At 40.8% G+C, this 27,266-nt stretch overlaps 2 protein-coding genes across 6 annotated transcripts in view; one reads left to right on the forward strand and one right to left on the reverse strand.

Annotated features, from left to right (window-relative positions):
• The window catches only part of ca8 (carbonic anhydrase VIII), a 29,620-nt gene extending 12,678 nt beyond the window's left edge, over positions 1-16,942 (reverse strand). For 2 of the 4 annotated variants that reach the window (XR_003841927.1, XR_003841928.1), the window contains exons 1-7: positions 16,695-16,782; positions 7,479-7,670; positions 7,104-7,228; positions 5,127-5,222; positions 3,865-3,927; positions 3,725-3,773; positions 3,403-3,515 (exon numbers count right to left, since the gene is read on the reverse strand). Coding sequence is in view for 2 of the 4 variants with exons in the window: in XM_029524616.1 (XP_029380476.1) it covers positions 3,403-3,515; positions 3,725-3,773; positions 3,865-3,927; positions 5,127-5,222; positions 7,104-7,228; positions 7,479-7,670; positions 16,695-16,767 (711 nt within the window). In the remaining 2 variants the exon portion in view is untranslated. Of the gene's footprint in view, positions 1-3,402; positions 3,516-3,724; positions 3,774-3,864; positions 3,928-5,126; positions 5,223-7,103; positions 7,229-7,478; positions 7,671-16,694 lie in introns of all 4 variants that reach the window. The other 2 variants (XM_029524616.1, XM_029524617.1) reach the window with 2 other exon arrangements.
• A 3,481-nt stretch (positions 16,943-20,423) lies between these two features.
• rab2a (RAB2A, member RAS oncogene family) overlaps positions 20,424-27,266 on the forward strand; it is a 30,130-nt gene continuing 23,287 nt past the window's right edge. For both annotated transcript variants that reach the window (XM_029524356.1, XM_029524355.1), the window contains exon 1: positions 20,424-20,609. In XM_029524356.1, the coding sequence (XP_029380216.1) occupies positions 20,564-20,609 (46 nt within the window). In that variant the 5' untranslated portion in view covers positions 20,424-20,563. The remainder of the gene's footprint in view (positions 20,610-27,266) is intronic.

Below are 27,266 nucleotides of genomic sequence, written 5' to 3' on the forward strand. Positions count from 1 at the left end.
CATTCTCAACATTCATACAGAGAATGATTTAATGCTGTCTCTCTCTCTTCATGTCTTACTTAACTGTAGTATCCTGGAATGTGCGTGACATTCGCTTTTTGGCATAAAATTAAAAAAAAAAAAAAATGGAAAATCTCCATCTCCATCCTTCTTATCTCCATCTCTGATTTGAGAAGCTGGGAAGGCTGCCATCAGAGGCAAAATCACATTTTATTCCTTTTACAAGAAAAAAACTAGAACAACAGGCTGCAAAAACATTGAAGACAAGATTAAAGAACTAACAGAACAATATGCAGCAAAACTGAATGAACAATTATGGAACTACAAAATGTGAAACAGACTTCATACTTCAACAACTCAGATACCAAAATCCAACGCAACAACGAAAAATCTGGTCCTTGATTCCCTGCTGAATGTATGAACACAGCAGCAACACAGACACTATTGTTGTATCACTCTGAAAAAGCCTTTGACAAAGTCAGCTGGTCCTTCCTGTTTGCAACCCTTCAACAATTTGGCTTTGGAGAGTCATTTATCCACTGGGTATCCGCACCATATAACTCACCAAAGGCTACACAAACTGGATCACGTCACAAAGTTTCACTCTGCAGAGGGGAACCTGACAAAGATGACCCCTCTCTCTCTTACTGTTTGCTATATTCATTGAACCACTGGCGTCAGCAATGCATCAGAACACCAATATCAAAGGCATGCCAACACAAAATCAATTTATATGCTGATGATGTCTTACTCTACTTCCAACAACCTTAAAGATTTTTACAGGAAGCTTATAACTGCATCTCAAATTCAAATTGGAAAACTCTAGTTTGTTCTCATCGATCAGGCAAAACCCAGACTTTGTAAGTAACAAAGTCCCTCTTCATCTTAGCACTTGGGAGCAGAATGGAATCACCCACCTCCATCACCTCTTCTGGGAAAACCTACTTTTGAAACACACATTTATTTGAGAAGTTTGAAATAGGAAATGGAGACCTACAAGTTATAAAGACAATCAAGAAGAAAATTCCAACAATCCAGAATACCAAACAGCCTCCAGAATTTGTCATTCACATCACAAAGCTCTCTCTAAACAAGGAAAAAATCAACCTAAAATATATACATTTCTCTCAAGTACCCATTCTATGCATCTACTGATATCGAAATGGGAAACAGATCACACCAGACTCTTACTTCCACGCTCTCTGGCTCTGTTCTCCTGTGCAGCACAAAAACTCTCCTCCATTTTGGACTTCACAAGTCCATTAACCCCTATCTTTTGCCTTATTGGTGACCTAACATCAACTAATTCACCTAACCGTCTATCCCAATCTGTTCTTGTAGCTCTAGCCATCGCCGAGAAAACAATCCTAGTTAACTGGAAAAATAAACCGGCTCTTAACATCTCCCAGTGGCTGAACTTTCTCACAGAAAATATATAATTGGAGAAAATATCTGCTACCTGAAAAAAACAACTGGCTTACTTTGCAATGAATGCTATATATGCCTCATATGCCATCTTTGCACATACATGAACACATTACCCTCCATATGCAGGATCACATGCAAGCTCTTCAGACCACAGCACCTTGAGCATGCGTTAGGGGTGTTCCTCTTCTCCTCACACCTGGGTTGATCTCTGGCTGTGTGAAGTCTGTCCGGCTGACCTCCCTCCCCATCACGGGGGGGTGTGCTCTGGTGCCCTGCCTGGTGTGCTCTGTGGCTCTAGGTCCTTTTCGCCATCAAGGGGTGGTGATTATCAGCTCCTCCTGGGTAACCCTGCGGGCCTTGGCGATGTAGGCCAGCAGGCTCTCTAGCTATCCTCTCCTCTCCTCCACTGCTCCTGCCTCCCTCCACCCTGCTCCTTCCTCTGCCTCCTCCTCCCTACCCCGGGGGGCTAGGCTCTCTCTGGCCTGGGGGCCAACTGGCCCCTGTGGGTGGGCTCTGCTCATGTGTCTTGGGTCATCTCTTTGGCAGCATTCCCTGTTTACGCCCATTGGCTGTGGGGGTGGAGGCAGCTCTTCCTCCTTTATGGTGTTGCTGTGACCGTGTCCTGGGTCTCTGATGATGTGTCTCGGATGGCTTGCATTGGGCAGAGCCCAGGCCTTCCCGAGGGATGCAGAGGGACTGGTGGTGCCTTTCAACAGCTGGTTTGGGTTGCTTTGCAATGGCTGCACTGTGCTGGCAGGTGGGTGGGGTACTTGCCCGGGTTCCATGGGACCTCGCAGGTGTCCGTCAGTGGGGCCATTGCCTGAGCCCCTGGGTGGGTCTTTTCGGTGGATGGGGTTTGGGGTGTGTGCAGATGAATGCCTGGGTGGTGGATAGGGTTTGTTAGGGGGCAGGGTCACTGCTGTCACACTCCTAAGTGTGCTTACTTGGGTTGTTCAGTGGTGCTCTCCATTACCTGGCTGCGGTGGCTCTCTGGGTTTGGTGCCTCATGTACTTCAACATGCAGGGGTGGTGGGCCTGGGGAACCTGGGCCCAGTTATGATCTCACTCATATTTAGAGAATGGCCACATGCATGTGTGGTTTCAATTGCCAGCTAGAGGGCTGAGCTGTTCTTTCAATCTATCCATGCTTTCTAAAAGTCTTGCCTAAAAGTCTTTAGGCAAGATTTGAGTATAGTCAGTAGCAGCTGATTTACTGATCTTAATGTTCTTCCAGGTATATGAATGTGTACCTCCACTGCTGCTACTTCTCCACTGTCCATCATTGACTGCAGCCACAAAAACTGCCTCCTGCTGAACACCTCAAAGACACAATAAATAATTTCTGAAAGTCCAAGCTCCCTTGTCAGGTGTGATGCATACAGAGGGAGGCAGAAACCACCTTAAAATACTCAGACCATTCACTTCATAATACCCTTATGGATCAAAGAAATCACAGCAGTGGATGGTTAATCCATCTACAATACAGGATGGAAAGATACAGAAAATCATTCATTCCCACTGCCATCAGACTTTACAACTCCTTAACTATTAGAAGAGAGCAGGGTTTCCCCCAGTGGATAAATGAAGTATTTTTGATTCTAATCAACCTACAGGACACAGTTACTTCTATCTACTCGTCATCCCCAAACACTGGATTGAATGTATGTTTGTTTGAAATCTAACCATGTAAGATGGGAGCCGCCATTAACTTGTTAGAGATACAAAATGCTGGTGGAAGAACATTTGTACAACGTGTGTTAGTGTGCTAAACTCTGGCTAACTTGTGTAATTTTATCATGATGGTCAACAAAACATTGCTGACATGTTGTTTTAATTTCCAGTGAGAGCATGGCAGCAGTGTTTGATTTGGGACAACCTATAATGTATACAGGTGGCAAAACCAGTGACAGGATGTACCTGCATGTGTGTGTCTGTGTGTGTCTGTTTGTCTGTGTAAATGTATTTATGTTTTACCTGCGGTTGTGAGATGGTGAGAGGGTAGCGGTAGAGGATCCAGGTCACATTTTCACTACAAGGTGGGGTAGTCAGAGAGCCTTCATACACCCAGTAGTCTCTCAATAATGGGTCTGAGTGGAGATTTAACATGTCATCAAATAAAAAAAAAATTATTTCTGATAACTACATGCAATGAAATGTTATTACAGAAGTGCCACATAACCTCATGTGCACCTTATCTTGAAACTAAAGATTGCCTCTAAAAAGATGTGTATGTTCAACCTCACATAAGGCACCCTTTGTATTTATGTTCTTGAGACCAAACAGTTTTTTTACTTACCAGGTAATAGAGTGTTGGGGTTGAAGCACGGGATTATTTTACTCTTACCCTGATAGAAATACACCAACACAACATTCATCATTATTTGCTGAGAATTTAATGTTGATCGTCATCTGATGAAATAAACCCTTAGGGGTCACCTTGTACTGTAGGTCCTGTAGAACTTCAGTGATGGCCTTCAGACCGAGATGCTCCTTACCAATCTGATACAAACACGTTTTGAATAAGTGGTTAGAGGACTTGCCTGATGTCCTTCCTAAGTTAATCATTACTCTGTGTTTGATCAGCATTAAAATTCTAACTTAATAAGAAATATTATTAACATTAGGATAATAACAAGATATTACTGGAAAAAACATTTTCTTTACTTCATGTTGTTAGAATTAAACAGGAAGTAAAGATGGAGGTTGTTGGGAGGTCAGAGATACATGTGTTTGATTTAGGTATGCTTCCTTCAGAGCAGACTCATTTGATTGATTTAATTTTACTGACATAAATCAATGTTCCTTCTTACAGTTTTTGCTGCATTCCATCAGAATCAGGAATTACAAGTTTTTAATCAACCTCATCAGCACAAGCGTCAGTTTTTTTGTGTATTTTAGGAGCACATTTCATTCCATCCATTAGCTGGTCTATCTGTAGGGAACTTGCCGTGAGGTTGCTAACCAATGCACCACTCTGCCAGTGCACATCTTTGCACACTTTTTTGAGAAATCATCTGGAAATGTATAGTTTATCATTTGGCGCTCCAGCAGGAACATTAAAGCTCAACCATGGACTTCACTCACTAAAAGCATTTGTAAACCAGTTTTAAACTAATGTTTCCACCCAAATTAACTCTGATAACACCTTCTTTCCTACTGTTTCTTATGCATTGCCACATACAGCAAACTGACATAACATTATGACAACCTGCATAATATTGTGTAGGTCCCTGTTGCTGCCAAAACAGTTCTGACCCTGGAGGCCTGGGCCCCACTGCAACTGCAAAAGTGAACTGTGGTATATGGAACAAGACATCCTCAGAGCAACATCCTCACAAAAAACAGGCATGAAGGAAAACCAGTGCATAGGATACCCAGACACAACTAGACATGGAACCTACAAGCAAATTCAGTCTCTCCTGGCTTAACCAAACTGACATTTTCAGAACATTGATTTAATTATTGTTCTTTTTCCCTCCTTAACGATAACTTGACACCAATTTATTTTCAATGCATTTAAAAAAAAAATTTCCGCAATTTCATCTTGTGCTTCAACTCCGGTTTCATATTTCATATTTGTGCTAAAGAGCTATTCATTTTCAAATTTGTGATTATACTAAGTTTGATGGGCAAATTAAAACGGCTTTAAATGCCTAATGTGAAAATGTGACCTCTCATCTAGTCACCATGATGTATACCTGCACAAACAGAGCTATGATGAGGACTCCATTCTTCTTTGCCAGAGCATCTTCCAGAGTGTTAAAAAGAGTACTGTTCCAGTGGATCAGATGGAGCTACAAAGAGACAAAACAGAAGACAACTTGTTTCAAGAGGCCGTTGTTGGAAACAGGAGAAGGAACAGTGGTAAATAAGAGGGTGAGAAACCAACAGCTGGTGGTGACTGCAGGTTTTCCTGGATGGGCTTTAATGTCAAGAAAACCCTCCGCCAGAACAGGCTAGATCACAAATCAGTACTTAAGAATGTAGAATGTTATATGTTATATAATATTGTGAGCACAGTGAACTCAATGATCATATAAAATCTTTACTTAGGAAGCTGGAGCCATTCATAGGTGACATTGGGAGAGGTCAAGATTCACCCAAAACACATCAACAGTCTATGACAGACAAAAACAAAAACATTCACTTGCTAACTGTTTGTCACAGAGTATCAGGCCATTGCCAGATTATCTATGGGTTTGTGAATTACTAAACTGAAGCCTGAATTTTTTTTCTTAATTTTAGCTATCTTGGATTTTTAAAACCAGTAGGAACCATTTTGGGAGAGAAGGTGGAGCTGAGGAAGACTGAGGGCTGGATTTGACTTGCTGTTAATAACATGCTAATTTAACCCTTGATAACACCCCCCCCCCGTTTTTTATAAATGAACATCATTTTGAACTAAAGGAAACTTGAAACTGAAGACTTGTACCATTAACTCATTGTTTACTTGCCTGATAAACCAAGTGAGAAGTAGAGACATTTTCACATAGACTTCAATACAATATGACTTTTTTTTTTTTTTTAAACCAGTGCAGCCGCCAATATATAAAATGACGGTTTAAGATAGTCGGCAAAGGGAATTTGGTGAATTTGGTGAAGGGAAACATTCCTATAGTCGAGACTGATTAAATAGCGTGAAACCCTTTTTCTTTTAATTTGGATTATTATGTGTAAAATGTAGTACTTTAAAATATTAGTGCTTAGCTTATCACTGATAACCACTGATAAATTATCACTAAAGGTTTTCAGTTTACCCTTAATTTCCTATGAAATGTTTGATTGTAGAACCAGAACATGAAGTCAGTTTTTCTCATTTATATATTTTTTCTCTTTCTGCTGTCAACTGAGTGAATTGCACGAGATAGTCACTACCGCCTGCAAATAAAAACATTATTTTGTGATTATCAGAGACAGTTAACAGTAAAAAAAAAAAAAAAATACAGGTTCGTTGTGGCAGCTGGGTTGTGTGAGCAGCTGCACCAATATTCAAAATTAGATATCAGGTATAATGTTACAAACAACAACAATAAGTCTTCCATACAGTACATTTATGACAAATGCACACACCACGGAGTCCAAACCACAGCAGCATGGGCTAAAATCCAGCTGTCATCCCATTCTGTCACTGGGGTTTTTAGACCACTAGTGATAGTTGCTCAAAAATAACTTTGTGGTGTATGGCAATAATATTCCATCCAGATGAAAACAGCAGGGAGGCATTTCATACTTAGTTCCATATAATAATGTTCAAAGGTTAGACAAAGCAAAGGTTTGAGTGCCCTGCTTCAGTCTTTATCCCAGGCTACTCTTATATACTCCTGGGCCTCATCTCTACCTCATACACACTTCAGGTACCTCAAACTTCTCATCTAATTCCCAGAAAGGAAAAGGAAAAATCTCCCTTATCAAAGAGTGGTATTTCTTTTAGTACAGCTGGATATCTTCAGCTGTTTTCACATTAATTGGATGATGATTTTCCTTCACACCAGATGCTATAAAAACAACCGCACTGATGTCACACTTGATAAAGGACAACTGACAGCACCAGAAACCCTGAAACATCAGCACTACTCTGCAAAAAAGTGCACAAAACTCCATGGCCATGCCCTTGTTTGTTTGTATGTGTGTGTGTGTGTGTGTGTGTGTGTGTGTGTGTGTGTGTATCTGTCTACCTCCATAGGGAAAGCCTTGAAGTTGACAGTGTGCTCTGATCCTCTCTGGTTCTCTTTGCCCCAGTGGAATCGAACCTCATGAAGTTCATACTCATGGTCACTGGGCAATGGACCCCCAGTAACCACTGGTAACACAACAATAACCCCAGGGCATTGTGGACAGGAAACAGGAATGCAAACAGGTGAGATCAAAGTGGGGCGAATGATTTATAGTCAATTTGATACATTTTTGTTTTACACATTTTACAATGAATTAATGTGTCTGTCAACACCAAAGCTCATTGACCAACAACAAAAGCAAAACATGCATCCTCAGCACTTTGTCAATGAGAGATTAATGCTTGTTGACATGTTGTCATGTCTTCTGGGAGTCACCTGACTTAGACTTAAGGATGATGCGGACAGTGTGTCCATCATTGATGACCTCACAGTCTCGACACACCACGTAGTTTGGCGACAAACCAACCTCTAGGAGGGACGGGTCGTATTGGGCCTCCCTGGAGTTTAAGTTAATTGGAGACTGGTACTCTCCATTGGCTGCTGGGAAATGGAGACCCCATTCTACACCTGAGTGAAAACAGACACAAACATACACACACACGTTGTGCTAAGATAATACAATTTGTAAAATGGTTAAAAAAAATTTATGTAATGGAATTTTGCATTGAATATACACATATACACTGTATATAACTATAATAATGTAATGTTATAAATATTATACATGCATATACATGGATAATAAAGATAAACACAATAGTGTGGACATTTGTGTCAGACAAACCATTTTTCACCTGATGGGCCAACACAGGGCCAAAACATAGAGATAGACAGAGACCAGCAGCCAATCACACTCACACTCAGATCAACGGACAATTTAGAATCACCAGTTCACCTAGACATGCATGTCTTTGGACAGTGGGAGGAAACCAGAGTCCCCAGAGGAAACCCATGCAGACACAGGGAGAACATGCAAATTCGAAGTGACGACCACACAGGGCCGACCGGCCTTTTACAAACAGCCATATTGGTGTCCAGAAGGGAAGTCCGCTGGTCCAAACTTAGAACTTGCAAGTTGTTTATCTTTGATATGAATTCACCTTATCTGTGTAGTTATTTTCTTAAAGTGTTTTGCTTGTTTGTCAATACAGACATGGATAATGCAGATTTTAAAAATGACCCTGATTTTGATTTTATTTTGGTTCAGTTTTAACTTAAGCCAGTAGTTCCAGTAATTTACCTTGGACTGATCACCCCGTTGCCGACCCGTTTTGTCCCTGTTCCTGCCTTCTTGCCTTGCCCTCGGACTGATTGCCAGATCCCGACCTGTTTCTGTTCTGACCCCCCTCACCTTCTGTCCCTGACAACGAGACAACCTGTAAGTCCTCGGTGTCCTGGTTATCTGACCCCTTGCCTGTCCCTGGCTATCCAGCTGCCAACTAGAGTCCCCTTGCTCTAGTTGGTCTGGACCGCTGAGCACATCAAGGACTCATCACCACTTTGTGGTCTAGTGGAAACTGGCAACGTCTCTGACTCTCCCACTGGAGAAGTGGGTTTGAGTGTTCAATAAAGACTTGTGACTGCATCTGCCTGCTGCCTCACATTTGGGTTCTTTCCTATGTGTCTGGTCGTGACATTTTTAAGTGTCTAGTTTTTTCAATGGGTAATCTTGTGTTGTTGTTGGTTTTTTTTTTTTTTTTTTTCATTTTTCTCCCAATATTTGTTCCTCTAAGGGAGCATGTTTTATACCAGTTCCTCTCCCCGTGTGTGTGTGTGTGTGTGTGTGTGTGTGCGTGCGTGAGTGATTTCATACACAAGCCATTCTGTCTAAAGTCTAGACTGAATTGGTGTTTGTGCTCCCTCTGGGCCTCCATTCAACCCCTGTCTGCCTGTCTGCTTCCTGTCAGGGTCCAATGTGGAGACAAGATTTCTTCCTGTGATTGTGAGAATAAGCACATTACTGTAAGTCGGGGAAAGAAAAAGAATAACAGGGAATCAAGCACTTTTAAGTGCAAGATGTGCTTGAAGAAAGAGGGCTGCAGGCACAATGTGGTGAAACTGAAAGGTACACCCTGCTCTAGATTCATTTCAGCTTTTTGCTGACCATATTCACTCTACAGCGAGATCCATGAAAGATGTGTGCGACCCAAAGTGTTTTCTAAAAAAAGGAAACAAACCCTGTTAGTGAGTTTCACACTCAGTAAAAGCCCAGCACCAAACACCTTGACAACAGTTTACTGAAGACAGCAAGCGTTTCAATGACTGTTCAACATTCGCTTTGTCTCTGTGTGTGTGTGTACTGTCCAACTGAGTATTGAACTTGTTGTAATACATGTTTTGTTTTGTTTGGATTTTTTCTGCATAAGTAAATGAACTCAGTAAGTCAGTCATATTTCAGCTAGTCAAGTTGTTGAAACATGACCCCAAACCAAATGTAGGTGAGCGTGTGGTTGCTAAAGTATTTTTTTTTTTTTTGTGAGGTACTTATACATATATATAGTCAATATATTACCAGCTGTAGATTTGAAACAGTGTACTACCAAGAGCACTGGTGCAGAAGCAGGGTGATGCACTGCTGTGGTAAGCAACAAAAAAAAAGGCATTTATTTTCTTAGACTCTGACTCAGAAATACTATATTAATCCCTGGTAGGGAATTCTGCTGTTTGGAATCTTATGTTCTAACAGTTAAGGAGTTATAAAGTCTGATGGCAGAAGGAAAGAACAATTTTCTGTATCTTTCCATCCTGCATTGTAGATGGATTAACAATCCTTTACTCTGGTTTATCTGATCAGTGAGGGTGTTATGAAGTGGACAGTCTGAGTATTTTAAAATTTTCTCTGCCTTCCTCTGTCTATGTACTGTGTATGTTCCACCACAGCCCAAGTAAGTCTAATCTGGTTCCAATCCCAGACACCTTGCATCCATTTGTTTTATTCATTCATTCATCTTCTACCGCTTATCCATTTCTGGGTCACAGGGGGTGCTGGAGCCAATCCCAGCAGCTCACACTGAATGAGGGTGGGTGGGTGGGTACACCCTGGTGACCTGTCCAGGGTGTACCCACCCACCCACCCTCATTCAGTGTGAGCTACAAGATTATTTATGATAGAATCCCTAAGATCTGGCTCTAATGGTTTCCGAAGATGGCATCCTACTGCTGAATAAACAATAAGTAGTGGATTCAGCAATCATCAGTTCCAGGCTTTCGTGGCTGTTGAGAGTGGGTGGGACAACTGTGCGCCACACAGCATCTTTTTACAAGCCCTTAGCAAGGATCTTAAAGATGAGCTTGCCACTTGCGATGAAACCTCATCCCTGGAAGAGTTTATTTCCCTAGCCATCCACATAGACAACAGGTTACGTGAAAGATATAGGGAAGGCCCCCTCCCTCAGGCTACCCTGAATCCAGTCTACCATACACCTCAGGGCCCTGCTCCTCCACCCGCAGCTGCCTCCAACGAGTCCCCACCAGTTCTATCCCCAGCCTCAGCCCTCAGCAAATCCATGCAGCTGGGCAGGATGAAGCTTACGCCTGCAGAGCATCAGCGCTCGGGTGAACCTGCGCCTCTGCATCTATTGTGGCCTTGCTGGCGATTTTCTCACTTCCTGCCTGGCAAAGCCTAAGGGGGAGGCTCATCAGGTCATGAAGGGACACTGGTGAACCGTTCTGCTGTCCCGCAGACCCCCACCAAACGCCTCACACTAAAGGGCTCTGTCTTTCATGAACAGATGTCTCATTCTCTCCAGTTTCTGATTGACTCTGATGGTGATGATAATTTCATTGACTCTGTGTTTGTTGCACAGGTTGAGATCCCCACAGTTACGCTGGATGAGCCCAGGAGGTACTTGCTTTGGATGGCAGGCTGCTCTTCCACATCACCCATCACACCGTCCCTCTTTCACTTCAGCTCTCCGATAACCACCACGAGTCACTCACCCTTCTTGTCATTCCCGCTCCTCAAGCTCCACTTGTTCTTTGTATACCCTGGCTCACCACTCACAACTCACACAGACTGGTCCTCACCCACAATAACCAATTGGAGTTTGTTTTTCAACTCACACTACCTTCTCTCTGTCACACTGTTATCTCCACCCATTCATTCATTCTCCCCCGAGCCCTTAGACCTATCATCCATGCCCCCAGAGTACCACCACCTCCAGGATGTTTTTAGCAAAGACCATGCCCTTTCTCTTCCACCTCACTGTCCCTATGACTGCGCCATAGATCTCCTTCCTGGGTCAACTCTGCCATCTAGCAAACCAAACATCGCCAAGCCTGAATGCGAGGCCATGGAGAAATATATCTCTCTTGCTGCCAGGATCATTCAGTCCTCCTCCTCACCCCTGGGTGCTGTTTTTTTCTTTGTTGAGAAGAAAGACAAGTCCTAACCCTAACCCTAACCCTGCATAGACTACTATGGCTTAAATTAAATAACAGTCAAAAACAAATATCCTCTTCCTGTAATTGGCTCTGCATTTAGCCCCCTGCATGAAACCAAGGTATTCTCCAAGCTGGACTTGCATAACGCTTACCATCTAGTTAGGATTTGGGAGGGGGACAAGTGGAAAACTGCATTCAACACCCCTCTCGGCCACTTTGAATACATGGTGATGCCCTTTGGACTCACTAACACTCCTGATGTGTTCCAATGCCCAGCCCCCCCCACCTCACGTTGGTCAAGGTAATCTTCTACTGGAACCCTAAGGCAGCAACTCCTTCCAGATGCTCAAGGCCCTATTCTCACGCACCCTGATCCCTCCCGCATATGCCCACAACTGCCTGGTCTGCTCCACCACAGGTATGTCTCCGTTCATGGCGTCTTTAGGATTCCAACCACCCAGTTTCCAGAGCAGGAGTCCGAAATAGCTGTACAAGACCACCTCCAGTGAGCCTGAGACGCCCTCCTTTGCACTGCTACCAACAATCAGAAACCAGGGGATACTCACCGGACCCCTGCCCCAGACTACAAGCCTGGTCAGAAGGGCTGGCTCTCCACCCAAGACCTCCCCCTCCCCCTCCAGGTTGAGTCCCGCAAGTTGGCCCCAAAGTTCACTGGCATGTACACCACTGACCGGATAATCAACCCCAGTGCTGTCAGACTCTCTCCCTCCCTCAATGTCCACCCTGTGTTTCAGTGCCAGTTGCCTCTAGCCCTCTCAACCCTCCAGCTGAACCCCCCGTCCTGAATCATCAAGGACCTTCACAGTCTGATTTCTCCTGGATGTGAGACGCGGAGACTGTGGGTTCCAGTTTCTGGTGGACTGGAAGGGATACGGTCTCTTATGCTTTCTCATCCTGGACCCTAACCTCATCCAGGACTTTTATCAGAGACACCCTGATAAGCTTGGTAGAACGCCAGGTGGCGTTCCTTGAGGAGGATGGGTGCTGTCATGTTTCACATTCCACTTGTTGTCTTTGTGTTGCCTTCCCTGTTTGTCGTGCTCCTGCGTCTCCTGCTCCTCCTTCTGTTCAGTCCCAGTGGCCGTTTCTACTCCTCCTCCCTTGGCTGACAAGGCACACCTGCCCTGCGTCTACCTACAATCAACCATCCATATATGCTCTCCGCGGACTGTTCTTTGCCACCAGTGTATCCTGCCTGTTCGATTATGCGGTCCGATTATGTGCCCTCGTCATGCCTCGCCTTTGCCTCACCCTTGGAACCTAGTGTGGTTTGTTTTTTATTGAACATTGAGCTCAGTCTCCGTTCCCTCCTTTTGTTGTACTTGGTGTTTTTCACCGTTGTCTCACAGACTACTTTGGTTGTTACTGTTAGAAAGATTTTGTTTTACCTGATCTGTCTCTGCAGTGGGGTCCTGTTTTTTGGAACCATGACAATTTATGTATGCATAAATTATGCAAAGTGGTCATGGTCACTGCTTCAACAGTGATTTTGTGGATTTTGTGGATGTGGGGGGGACAATTTCATCTTTCAGAGGCAAATAACAACTTTTATATAGACATCCCCAAAAGAGGAATTACTGTTACATGGTGCAGCTATTGCTAAGATTGTGTTGACAGATGAGGAAGATTTAACTTTAAAAAGATTTGTTTTTACATCAGCATTCAAAGCCTTTTTTCCTACTTCTTCTTCTGGGAAACCTCTATGGTGGGACTATGTAAGGGCTAAAGGTATGTAACCATAGAGTACCACAGAGGGTGTTAGAAATAAGAAACACTGCAGATGAGATTATATCGACATAGAAAATCCACAGGGTCCAAACTGAAAGAAACCACTCTGTTAAAACTCCTGCAGCCAGTCCCTCAGTTAAGCCTCAATAGAGTTAGGGGTTGGAAAACAGCTGTTTCTCCAGTCATTGATCTATTACTGTGGAAGAGTTTATCTTTTTGCACCTATTGCAACTTCCTCTGAAATTTAAGTTCCCCACTTCATCATTGTGCTTTAGAAGCAAATAAAGATCCCCAGTCTTTATTTGGTCAAAAACATGAAATAAAAACATAATACCTTACATGTATTTCCTGCCCCATGTCGCACAATCTCTGGGTGTAATGGTGTAGTCATGTAGTATATCTCCGTAAAACTGCTGACTACCAACATAATGGGAACACTGTAGAAAATAAGGTGAAATATATGTTATGAAAGCTCAGCTAAAATACGTTCAAACGTTCAACAGATGTGCACCCACAGCACTAAGTTTAAAAATTTACTTTTTTACAAATTTACTTCTTTACATGGCGGTGTAGGAGAAGGTTCGATTCCTGGCCTGAGGCCTTTCTGTGTGGAGTTTGCATATTCTCCTCATGTCTGCGTGGGTTTCCTCCAGGTACTCTGGTTTCCTCCCACCATCCGAAGACATGCCTGTATAGGTTAACTGCAGACCGTAAATTGACCGTAGGTGTGAGTGGTTGTTGTGAGTGGTCTCTGTCTGTCTCTGTGTGTTGGCCCTGCGATGGACTGGCGATGGACTGGCGACCTGTCCAGGGTGTACCCCGCCCCTTCCCCAATGTGAGCTGGGATTGGCTCTAGCAGCGCCGCAACCCGAATATGGATAAAGTGGGTGAAGATGAGTGAGTGCGATTGTGCCCATTTTATCCCCATTTTGTCTGTTAAGTGGATAAAGAAAAAATGTAATTACTGTTAGCAGGAAAACTTCAACTGACAGGGCTGCAGGGAAACTATCCAAAAACAATGAGTGAACTGTTCCTGGCAATCTAATAAATTGTGTAGATAACATGACCTTTATTTCTTAAATGTGAATATAGCAAGATGCTGAATACTAAATATAAATAAATATAAATATAAATAATAATAAATAATAAAGTCTTTCTGTCCCCAACAAACAGAAGTCACAGGATTCACCTGTTCTGGGGAGCCATGATGGTTTCTGTGTGAAGGTCTGGAGCTTACATGAAATTATATATCTTAAAAGCCACAGTAAGTCAAAATAGTTCTGTTTCATACAATATCCTGTTGAGACAGGCTCCACATTATCGTTGTAATAAATGGTAACATGATTCCTTTTGGTTCCCGGCCTGGGGCCGTTCTGTGCAGAGTTTGCATGTTCTCCCCGTGCCTGCGTGGGCTTCCTCTGGGTACTCTGGATTCCTCCTACCATCCAAAGGCATCACGTTTGGGTTAACTGGTAACTCTAAATTGTCTGTAGGTCTGAGTGTGAGTGTGAGTGGTTGTTGGTCTCTGTCTGTCTCTGTGTGTTGGCCCTGTGATGGACGGGTGACCTGTCCAGGGTGTACCCCGCCCTCACCCAGTGTGAGCTGGGATTGGCTCCACTACCACACATGACCCGGAAATGGATAGGCAGTAGAAGATAAATGAATAAATGAATGAAATGTATTTTGCTGTGGGTGTCTCTCAACACGTAAAATCTATAAATAATACAAAAAGAATGCAATAAAAACAATGCCTGAGGATAATATAAAATAATTAGGGCTGTTGGCGTTGACACGTTAATTGCGATCATTTGAAAATGCCTTTTTTTTGTGCAATCATCGCATTGTGTTATTTTGTCAATCACAAATAAATGCATTGGATTTTCTTCTTGATTTGCTGTTTATTTGTAGCTGACAAAATATCAGAATCAATGAATGCGCTAAAAAAAAATCAGTTAGTTGTGGCCTTTTAATTGATCGCAATTAATGTGTTAAAAATTTGCTAATATTTTTTTCACTCAACTTAAAGCCTTCATTTTTTAGGTTTTCTCAACTTTAATTCCAATAAAAGAACAAAACAACAAAAAAAAAAAGCAGTTCCTTATCAACTTCTAATAACATGAATGCCATAAAGCAGCGGTCCCCAACCCCCAGGCCTTTTGGGTCTTTTGAACCGGGCCGCACAGAAAGAATAAATAACTAATTATTAAGGCCAGTTCATGGAAATATTGTCTAACATTAAACCGGTCCGTGGCACAAAAAAGGTTGGGGACCGCTGTCCTACAGGGTAAGAGAAATTAGTAAAAAAATAAAAAATAAAAATTTTAAGTTTTAAAATAAAGATGAAGCCAATGAAAAATGTACTGTTGAGGCACAAAGTTCCTAAAGGACACTGATGGTATTTGCAGTGATGCATTGAAACTTAGTGTTACACATCATTTTGTATACTTACAGTAAGAAATTTACAGATCAGTATCACAGCTCATCTTTCAGCACTCAGTAAAAGGCAGCAATAAAAGGAAGACAAAGTGAGATCACACAAATTAAATGAGCTCATTACATCTAAGAAATATGACATAAATGCCCCATTGCAATAGTCTCACAGAGTTGTTAAATCTGTAAATGAAAGCTGAAACTAAAATAAACCCGTGTAGTCATAGTGAAGAGAACAAGCCTTTTGTGAGAAAACGGAATTGTGACAAATTCTTAGTTAGAGGTGAGTCTTCCTACAATTTCTAGGTAAAGGGTATCTTAATTCATTACAATTTTGTTCTACCTAAATATGCACTGACTGACTTGATAGTGAGTTAAAGGGGCAGTTAACCAATTCTAACCACACAGATTACTTCACTTGTAAAGCAGAATAGTACCCAGTTACAGATTATAATGAGGTATAATGTTCCAGATGACAACCCTGTTGATGGGAGGTTAATCTCCCATATACAAAGTTGAAATGTATGAACTGGGTGTGAGGGTTTGAGATATGTGGCCAGAGGGTGTAAGTCAGAAGCGGGTGAAAGTATCATTTGTTGTCTTTATAGTTCCTTTAATGTGACTCACAGTTTGAAAAAATTCCACACCTTCGGCTGAATAATCATTACATAGTTATGTATTCTAATTTTAGGGATGTTTTCCTCACTGCCGTCCACATAATCACTTGCTCAAATGCTCACTTGACCTGTTACATATGTTGTTGTTTTTTTAAATCACTATTCCAAATAAATAACTTTTTGATACGAAATGTCTTTTTCTGTGCAGCAGCAGAACAAGGGACACCCACATAACTGATTGAACATGTGAATGCTATCATGAAGAAGTCTTTTGTTGAAGTCAAAACCTACTTGCAAAACCAGCATCTATTGCATGTGTCAGCACCGTAAACCTGCACTTAAAGGCTAAATAAATAAATAAACGGTAAATCAAGAACAGCATCAGTTCACATGTGGATGAAGACCAACCTACCTTCTTCATAGCCCCACTCCAGCTCATCTTTCCCTGGGTTATAATCCGATTCATCATTCACGTTGTCAGCCATGGTGTTTGACAGTCTGCTCACTGTGGTAGAAAACTAGTCTGTCCTCCCACTATACTCCCTGTCACACTAGTTTTGTCCATTCACTTGGACAGAGACTAAGGTCTCTGCGGTCTGCCAAATGGATTCACAGCCAAGAAACAACTTTGAGACTTGGCTCTCTATCGTATTCCTTTCTTCCCCCTCTCTCCGTCTCTACTTGTTTTTTTTTAACTGTATGCACTGCTGTCTAGAGCTCTCTGCCTATTTCTTCTCTCTCTATTGCTCCTCCTCTCTCTCTCACTTTTGCTCTCTCTCTACAGCTCTCGGTTTCGCTCTACCGGTATCTCTCGTCTCTGTCTTTTCCTCACTTTTATTCTTTTCTTCTTATCGCTTTCTCTGCATTTGTTCTTGCTAACACAGGCTTTCTTCAACATAAAGTTAGATTTAGCTTTCATTCCTTCTGTCCATGACAGAAAATAAACTTTTAGGTGTATCACCTTTAATCATTGTCTTTTTCTAGAATATCATTGCTTTTGGAATCAGTTCAATTTGGCTTGACTGCTATTTTGGATATAACCATGTGTGTGTGTGTGTGTGTGTGTGTGTGGGTATTGGAATGCTGGAAGGAAGGTCATGCTGGCATTTCTGGCAAAGGCCACACGTCCACCCTTAGGTTGGGGAAACAACAGTAGTTGAGAAAACAGGCAAAGAAGAGTGTGAAAGACCAACCTGTTCAGAGATCTTTAAAATTCACTCACACTCACTTTTGGCACATGAACTTCACATGAACCTAACCCTAACCCAACCCAAATGATTTTCATCAGGGTAAATACTGTATTGTCTTGAATTAGACAACATGAATTTTAATGGGTTATTTGTTCAGTGAAAATATCCAAGGGACAAACAGTTAATAGTTCATTTTGTTCTTCCTTTTTCAATTACTTTCTTTGTTAATCCATAACCTTCAGGTGGCTTGATGTTAATTGCCCTATATTCCTTATCAGGAGAGTGTCCTCTGAGCCATCTGAATTCAGGTGAACTCCCTTGATTCTACAGCGTGGAGCTGAAAGCAGAACATTGATTGCAGTTTCTCTTTCAGTGATCTACATCTGAGTGTACTGATACTAAATACTGACTGGGTCCCAGACTGAGCTGTACTGTCACAGCAGTCCAGCACCAGTAAAACCATTTCACTGACACATTAAAACATGAGACAAACTTAGTCTTAAAGACCAATGTTGCCATGGTAACCCCTCATGACTTCTGCACTGAGCACAAAAACAGGAAAACATGTTAAGATTGTTAAGGAGAGAGTAAAGAGAAGTTTTTAAGAGTCAAAATTCAGATTTTTCTTTTTGTTAAATTCTCTCTTTTTTTTAAGAGCTTATTATTCTAGTCTGTGATGAAATTCCTAAAGTAAACCTTGTTAAATTTTCTACTTGGGATAAATGGAGCAAAGCAGGTGCAGGCAATCTGAATTCACTCAGAATTCATTTTACCACAGTCTTATTTAAGATAATTAAGCATTAAAGCTGTATGTCACAGATGAATTTAGACATCGATAGATGGATGGATGAATGGATAGACTGTAGTGCAGTTTGATTTCAAGGCATAGAGTCCACTGATATGCTAGCTGTGTCTGATGTTCAGCAGGTAAAATGTTTCCCATATTTGCCATCTTAACTTGGTGTGTTAGCATCAAGGCACTTTACACAACTGTCCAAGAGCAAGTAGTTGGCGACAGTGGCAAGGAAAAACTTCCTTTTAGTTCATCTAAATGCACATCTGTCGATAGATTGGCAAATTTATAAATGGTCTTCCTTTTTTGTAATGCCTTTGTGTTAAAATGGCTGATATCATGGGATGGACCGCACTTAACACATTTACAAGAATTTCTCACTCTTAAAATATGACACTTTGCTGTACCCCATAGGAAGCTGTGAGTCATTACAGCTCAGCTCCACCAACAGTTAAACGATGGCTGCTTTTCACATCTTGGCAGCAGTCAAAAATATATTTCCCAACCACTTTTGATGACTTGTGATGTGAAGGAGAGTTCTTAAGCACTTTGGAAAAGCCAACTTCATTTCTAAATCATAGCAGCAGAGTTCTTGGCCAGTTGAAGTTCTGTAGAGAGGTTCTTTATTAGGCATAGCAGTGTCTCTGCAGCAGCCATTATGAGCTGGTGGAATTCGTAATATGTTGTTGGAAGGAATTTCTTCGGCTCATCAGTTATCTCCTTTTGCACAAGATTCACAGGGCAGTGTTTCACTAGAGAGAAAGTGATCACTGGACTTCACAAGGCCTTATGGCCTTATGGCAGAACCGTTTAATACCACACAGCTGTACTGCATGAAGACCCATGTGAATATAGAAATGACAGCTAGCTCATTGTCATCATAATTTTTTATTATTTGTGTTTAGGAAAGGAATGTTTAGTTTCCATGTCTGAAAAAAAAGTTGAGTTAAAGCTAAGCTTGTTTGCAGTCAGGTTGTCTCCCAACCATCATTGTCTTCTCTTTGAAAAAAAAAAATAAAAAAAATCATTGTCTTTATGAATTCTTTTTTACATCTTTCTTTAACCCTTGGATATTTCCTGTCAAGATCAAGGAGAAGAGGTCTGGAGAGGAGATTTTTTTTTTTTTTTTCAATGATTTGAACACAGCAATTGTTCTATATGACGGCTACCCAGAATGCAAAGCAATGAAGGTACGAGAGTTCCAGGGGAATAATAGTGAAAACAGAAAGACAACGAAAGTTCCGTCAGAACAGAAAAGTCCTCTTTCAAATGGGCTTATAATAAGAACACAAAAAGAACTCAGTCCACTTGTCCACGTGTCCACTCGCTGGTCAACATTAAGAGGACTGAGTTTGGTTTGTAAAGAAATATGTGTACACCCTTAGACTTCTGAGGCACTGCAGCTATTTCAGAGTGTTTTCTCAGAGCCTCAACTGCTCTGTGCAGAGGCTGAGTCATATGAACAAAATTTAACCCTTGATAAACACACATTCATAGGACTCATGTTGTTTATCATTTGCAAATTGGAAATAAGACAAAATCTAATTTAGAACCCTAAAATATCCCATGAACTCCAAATTTTATCCAAGTGGGTGGTTAGTGGAGTTCATTAAACTATAGCAGACAAACAACTGTAACAATAGTGCAACAGGATTTTTATTATTTTGGGGGGTTTGTGGTTTCAGGTATATTCAGTAAATTTCATCTTCTTATTTAAGACAAAACGAAAGTATTAGTAAAATTTTTTTTGCCAACCAAAAATTTCCATATAATCTATATATGAATAAACTGTCAGACACAGTAAACAAAACGGAAGCTTGTCACAAAAACATCATTTCATCCATCCATTCATTTTTGGCACTTCTGTGCCGTCCATTACTTTTGAATGACGTGGCATTTCAGCCGCTAGAGGCCGCCAGTTCAATTTATTTTATTACACATATTAATTTGTTTCCTCTCAATGAAAAAAATACGTAAATAAAATAGCTACCTTTGGCTCAGCTTTTACTCCCTCCAAATTTAGCACACTGACTGACTGGTATTTATGTGTTTCAGAATTGAGTTGATTATTCAAAATAATTGCGGAGTTTCCGAGGATACTTTGAAGGCATCATACTGTAGCGTGGCGAGGGCGGTTCGTATGACGTAGAGCGCAGGCTTTGGCTGTTTATTGTTCCTGTCTCAGCACGGACGGAGAAAAACGGGCTAAGAAACTGCCAGCTACCCTTTTCACACGGTTCACGGTCGGTTTAACGGGGGTGTAACGGTCGAGACAACTGAGTGTACAAACAAGGAGCTATGGCGTATGCGTACCTCTTCAAATACATCATCATCGGAGACACAGGTAAACTGCTGCAAGTGCCAGCTACACTCCCAGATAGAATTCGGTTAGCCTTAGCTGTGAGCTAGCGGAGTATTTCCGCAGTGTTGGTTGGTCCAATGACGTGGTAAAAGCAGAGACGGATGACAGCTCCAATTCTTCACCGTTAACAAATTCATATTTTCTGGAAAGTGCCGTGACAGTGTCAGAAAAATACACACAGGCACCATGCCACAAATTTGCCTTGTGCTTCTTAGGTATAATAATAGTTGTCGCTGGCAGATAGATGTCGGGCCTTTTGTCCGTTTGTTGGCGAGGGTGGGGGTGTTAGCCACAGCTAACGAACCCTGCTAACTACCTAGCTTGCATTGCTATTCCACTAAATATGTAGCGAGCAGCTGTCACGACTTTAGATCAGTGAGCCATTAGATATTATTTCGGAGACAAATGATTATTCTGAGTTCGCGTTTTTGTCGTGGGCTCATCATGAAAACAGTAGTTTATATCAGCTAAGATTCTTGTCAGAAAAGGCCAAAACGTCAAGCTAACGCCTCCCATATTCTTTGAAATGGCGTAGAGCAGTTGTTATCTTTGTCGAGATTTCTAATGCACGAATTGGAGTAAAAATTTTTTCCAGGGTTGTATATTTTTCTTTTGTCCAGATTATTCTGCGGGGAAGCAGCTCAGTAACCGTTAATGTTGTCATTTGTTTATTTTCAGTTAGCTTTCCTGATGAGGGACATGCTCTGTTAACTTGCAGTGTGATAGCAGGTGCATGTCAAACGCTGCTGTAAGAACAGTCATCTGAGCTAGATTGAGAAATGCAATGGGATGTACCAATGTAAGGACCAAAAACCCTGAGCCACATATACAGTCAGGATCACAACTGCTGTTTCCAGTGAAGGAAAGGACAATTAAAATATTACTAAGGCTATTTAATGTAGTGTGTTTTCATAAGCATGACAGACTTAAGGAAAAAAAGATATATGGCAGAAGTTGTTGAATAAAGATTCTTCAAAGGGCTTCAATAGAACGCCTTGAAAATCATAGAAAGTTTGTGAATTTAAAAAAAAAAAATTAAACTACCTCAATGTATATATTCTGTGATGAAACAGACATTGAAGTTTGTTTAGAAATTTTCCTTAAGTTTAGTAAAACGCCTACATGCTACAGTCTGAATGTGCACAAGAAGTCAAATAGTCACAGTAGAAATGTTAGCACATTCCAGACAATATCTCTTTTCAGCTTCAGTCTCTGAGCTTTAACAAAATAAAAAAAAAAATGCTAATCATCATGATCCATACCTTGAACAATGCAATGTATTTCAGGAGCTTTTGTTCAAGCCATGTTTAAGAAGGTGTTGGAACCCTGTTCCCAGTTTGCATGTGTTGATATATTTTATATGATCACTGGTAGAATGCTTGTTTACTTCTGGATTATTGCGAAAGAGGTTCATGTGTTGCTTGCTGTTGCTGCCAAGGTTCTAGCTTGATTTCATGCACCAGAAATAGTCTGTATAGTTCCCTATGCATGCAAGCAATGTGTTTCTGTCTACTTTTGTCAAGTGTTGCCCTTTGAGTAAGTTCTGGGGCTCCAAAAAAAAAAAAAAAGAAAGGTAAATGCTTTAGCCCCCAGTAACACTTATTTCCTATCCTATACACACTGTGACATTGTGGTTAGTATTGGGGTGAAAGATTTTCCAAAATTACCAATTGTAATTATTCTAGTACTGCTTTTAGTGGGAACTGTAATTTCTGCATTCCATTGTCACATAAAAATGACATTTTGTTGTGATGTGTACCAAACTGAATGTTCTCCTATGCATGGGGAATATGATACATTGTATACTGTGACCCACTTAAACCATTTTTGTTTTGTTTAATTACCATAATTAGACATAAGTAATTACTATATGGAAATTCCATGCCTTTTTCATTTGGCTATTGCATTTAGTCATACTGTGATAGCAGTCATTTTTTGAAACATTTTTCAGCCCTGGGTGAAGATGTGACCAGAAGCATTACAGCTGACCATAAATTCAATTCAATTCATTCAATGTTGGTGTTACTCTCCTCTGTATTAAGTGCCTTGAATAGATGCATGTATCCAGGATTTTCTGTGTAAAAATGTAACTGAAAGCAGCACTAAACCTTTGATACTAGGGCTTCAAAAAAGCTGAGGCAAACAGACAGCTGTTAGTTAAAACAACCATTTCTATACTGTCACAGTATGATATTGATGATCTGGACCAAGGGTCAGATAACACTTTGTCAAGTACAAACCTAGTTAGCTCCTGACAAGATTTGTGATTAAGATTACACATACTTGCATATCCTAGAAAGGACATAGTGAAGTTTTAGTCAGAATCTTGTTAGTCCTGTTTAGAGGAGGCGGGTTTTGATATTACTCTACATAATCCTACACAGTTTGGCTGTGAATCATATGAGAAAGACCAAAAAAAAGACAAGCTGGTATATAACCCAAAAACTAAATCTCAAAAACCACCAACGAGAGAAAACATTTCTTGGTGCAACAGAATCTGTTTAGACTGTCAATTGTTTTACATGAACAAATACCATCTTCCAGTTTTTTAATGGTTGTAATCCAATCATGAGCCTGGCAAATGAGAAAACGTTTCAAGCTACAAGACTTAAAGGTACAGGTTAAATTTGCACAGGTACAGAACATCAATACATGGATCATATAGTCAAAAGTTTTCCTATATTGGGTACACATGAGCAATATCTTGTGTTGTGATATGACTGTGTATATAGTGCTCTGATGTGTTTGGTCATTGTCTGGGTTTTTACTGAATAGAGAATTTGGGTTGTTACTGCCACCAGCTCATGGCACGGCTGTTTCCAATTGGAAATTCCATCCTTCCAAGGTTATTGTTCCGAAGTACTGAAAAAAAATAAATGAATATACTTTAAAATAATACTTCTCATGTTTTAATCATGTAATTATAACTTCTAAAATAGACTGCTAGTAAAACATTAGCTTGAGCCAGTTGAAGGGCAGGTACGTGTGTGTGTGAGCCCACAATCAGGCACCACCACTGCCTCATTTTATGCCAGGAAAAACCCTGGTTATTGTGTGTTAAATTGTTTGTTGACCCAAACAATTCAGTCAGGTTCTGCTGAAATTAGTCCTTTAACCTGGGTGGGTGAGTTTTTTATTTATTTATTTGCATTATTGTATGTAGTTCAGCATTTTCCTTTTGCATCCATACATTGTCTATCAAGTTCATATTGCATAGACTAATGAAGAATCACTTGTTGGTACTTTGTACAGCCACGTGTTTTCTGCTTTTCATTATCCGTTGCTTATTCTGGCCTACAGTAGTTTAACATATTCCATTGGGTCTGTCTTTTTTACTGAAGCAACTGCCATGCATAATCATGATACACCAAAGCATAAAACACTATAATTTAAACCAGAGAAAACTGCTGTTGTCCATGTTAGTGAAGCTGATCAGCCACTGATGCTTCATGACACAGACTGGCTCTGAAACCTAACCTGTGATGTTCTGATGTGATTTTGGTTAGGTGTTTAATTTTTAAAAATATTATTGTTTTGCCAATTTCATGCCTTTTTATAATCAGATTGGACAGTACAGAGAGACAAGAAAGGGGTAAGAGAGAAGAGACAGGCAGGAAAGAATCAACCCCACCTGGGAATCAATCTGCTTAGAGCATTTGCACCCAAATGTTATGCGACCCTAACCACTCAGCTATTGTGTCGCCCCCCCACCCATTTAATTTTTAATTCATGAATTTGATCCTGTGGGATGCGTGTCCATGATGCAGTTTCCTTAAAAGAACAACTGAGCTCTGAGGAGCTAAAAAAAAAAAAATATTATCAGTGCTTGGACAAACACATTGGAACTCATGATGAGCAGTTTATAAGCTGTTTGTTTTTGTACATGTTTTCATGTTTAAGATAAATCTACACAGATGATTAAAACAGCTGATGTCAGTAATTGTTATGGTGTTTAAAGTGATGAGCTAATAATCATGTCAGTATTTTCAGAAGTTGATACCAGATATTAAACTTTAAACAGCCTCAGGAGTTCTCAGTGCAGCTGGCTATATAGCTAGGAGCCACAGCCACTGCAATTAGGAGTCTCATAACAGGGCTAACATTATGCATGTATATGAGATGACGCCCTCAATAACAAAAATGCTATAATGATGTGATGTATGTTGGGAAACTTTAAATGATAAATCAACAGGGGATTTTTTTTTTTTTTTTTTTTTTTTAAGATTTGTTTTTCTTCAAAGAAATTATCAATGTGATTCTGTCTGAATACTGAAATGAAAGGTCATACTGATAATTTCATTCTGCGTATTTAATTCTTGGTCCACACACAGGTGGCTGTTTCTTGGCTTGATTCTCAAGGCCTGGTAGTGCACATGCACAGAATCTTTTTGTCACTGAGAATGGTTACTTCTCTGGGAGGAACCTCCGACACCTTAATCAATTGTAATGTTTTGTATGCAAGTTGGCCCACCTTTTTAAAAAAATAATCAAACATCTATATATTTTTGTCATACACAATACAGGCCAAAAGTTTGGACACACCGTCTCATTCAAATGAATAGGAAAGTGTGTCCAAACTTTTGGCTTGGATGAAAACTAGAGTTGGGCAATATATATTGTATTAGATATTCATGGTGCGCTATTCAGTGATGGATTGTCTCTTCAAAAGTTGTCATCACAATTGGTTTGATTTAAATGTGCAGCCTGCACTGAAGATGAGGCAGGCCCAGTTACTTTTTCCTTGTTTTCCCATTCCTTCTATAGATGCAGCTATCGAATATTTTAGTAATCAAGTATTCTACTGAAAATTCAATTGATTAATCAAGATCCAACATATTTTTGTATAGCTAAAGAGCAACTATAAATATACATGAGAAAATAGGGCATTTTACTTAATAATGAACCATTAATTTCCTTTTTCGTTATCATGTCTTTCCTCCATCTTCCCGCTGCTAAAACCAAATATATGTGCCCCCTCCTCCTTCTTCCTTCGCATGCGTGACGTCAGCACGTTGTGCCACGTTAAAACTAGTCCTGTGAAAATACCATGCTCTTGTTAAAATTAAACAATTCCTCGATAATTTTTTGTAATTTTGTAATTTTTTTGTTTTGCCCCAATTCCCACCTTTCTTCTGTCCACACTTTTCCCTTTTCAGTTTGATGTATGAAAGTAAAGAGAGAGAGTGACCATGTATATCTTATTCTATACACCGATCAGGCATAACATTGTGACCACCTCCCAAATATTGCTTTGGTCCCCCTCTTGCTTCCAAAACAGCCCTAAACTGTTGAGGACTCAGCTAGACCCCTGAAAGTGTGTTGTTTTATCTGGTACCAAGTAAGCAGCAGATCCTATAAGACCTGTAAGTTGCGAGGTGGGACTGACCTGAATTGGACCCGTTGGTTCATGATTGGATTGAGATCTGGAGAATATAGAGGTCACCACCAAGTCAACTCAAAATCGTTTTTGTGTTCCTCAAACCATTCCTGAGCCATATTTCTTACATGAACCAGAGCATTATCCTACTGAAAGATGCCACAGCATTAGGGAATACCATTTCTGTGAAAGGGGGTACATGGTCTGAAACAACGCTTATGTAGGTGGTACGCGCTACAATATAATCCACATGGATGGCAGGACTTTAGGTTTCCCAGCAGAAACCTACCGAAAGCATCACTCTGCCTCGCCCAGCTTGCCTATTTCCCGTAGTGCATCCTGGTGCCATGTGTTCCCCAGGTAAGAGATGCACGTGCACTCTGTAATCCCGGTGATGTTAGAAGGAAGCATGTCATCAGACCAGGCAACTTTGCTCATTGCTTGCACTTTTGGCCATGCCAAGGGGCCAGCATGTATACACTGACTGGTCTGCAGCTTTGCAGCCCCGTATTCCACAAACTGTGCATTCTGACACCTTACTATCAGAACTAGCTTCAACATCTTTATCAATTTGAGCAAAAGTAAAATGTCTGCTGCATTGGACCAAACAGGCCAGCCTTTGTTCCCCATGTGTATCAATGAGCCTTGGCCGCCAATGACCCGTTACCCGTTCAGAACTTTCTTCCTTGAACCACTTTTGATAGATAATGACCACTGCAGACCTGGAACACCCCACAAGAGCTGCAGGTCTGGAGATTCTGTGACCCAGTTGTCTAGCCATCACAAATTGGCCCCATGTCAAACTCACTAAAATCATTATGCTTGCCCATTTTTTCTGCTTGTAACACATCAACTTTTAGTACAAAATGTTCACTTGCTTAATATATCCCACCCAATTAATAATTTAAACACCTCCTCCCGTTGCTCCCTACCCTCCCTAATATATACATATGCATATGAATACACAAACACACACTGGGGCAACAAAAAACAAATTTAATACAAAACCCAATGTTCACACTGCACCACCATATCATCGTCACAATGCCATCTACAGGACTGGTGAAGTAAACTAAGAGTTACCCCCTTGCTAGAAATAGCTTGCTATGCTGCACTGGAATGATTTTGTTTATTTTCAATTAGCTCAATGAGTAACAATGCACTCAAGTAAATTAACGTGAAATTCCTTAATGATTCCCGTGTTTAATGTTGAGCATCTGTGGTAGAGTACTGCCTATTGTGAACAGATCTGTTGACTGCAA

Source organism: Echeneis naucrates, chromosome 17 (genome assembly GCF_900963305.1).
Source record: "Echeneis naucrates chromosome 17, fEcheNa1.1, whole genome shotgun sequence".
Lineage (NCBI taxonomy): Eukaryota > Metazoa > Chordata > Actinopteri > Carangiformes > Echeneidae > Echeneis > Echeneis naucrates.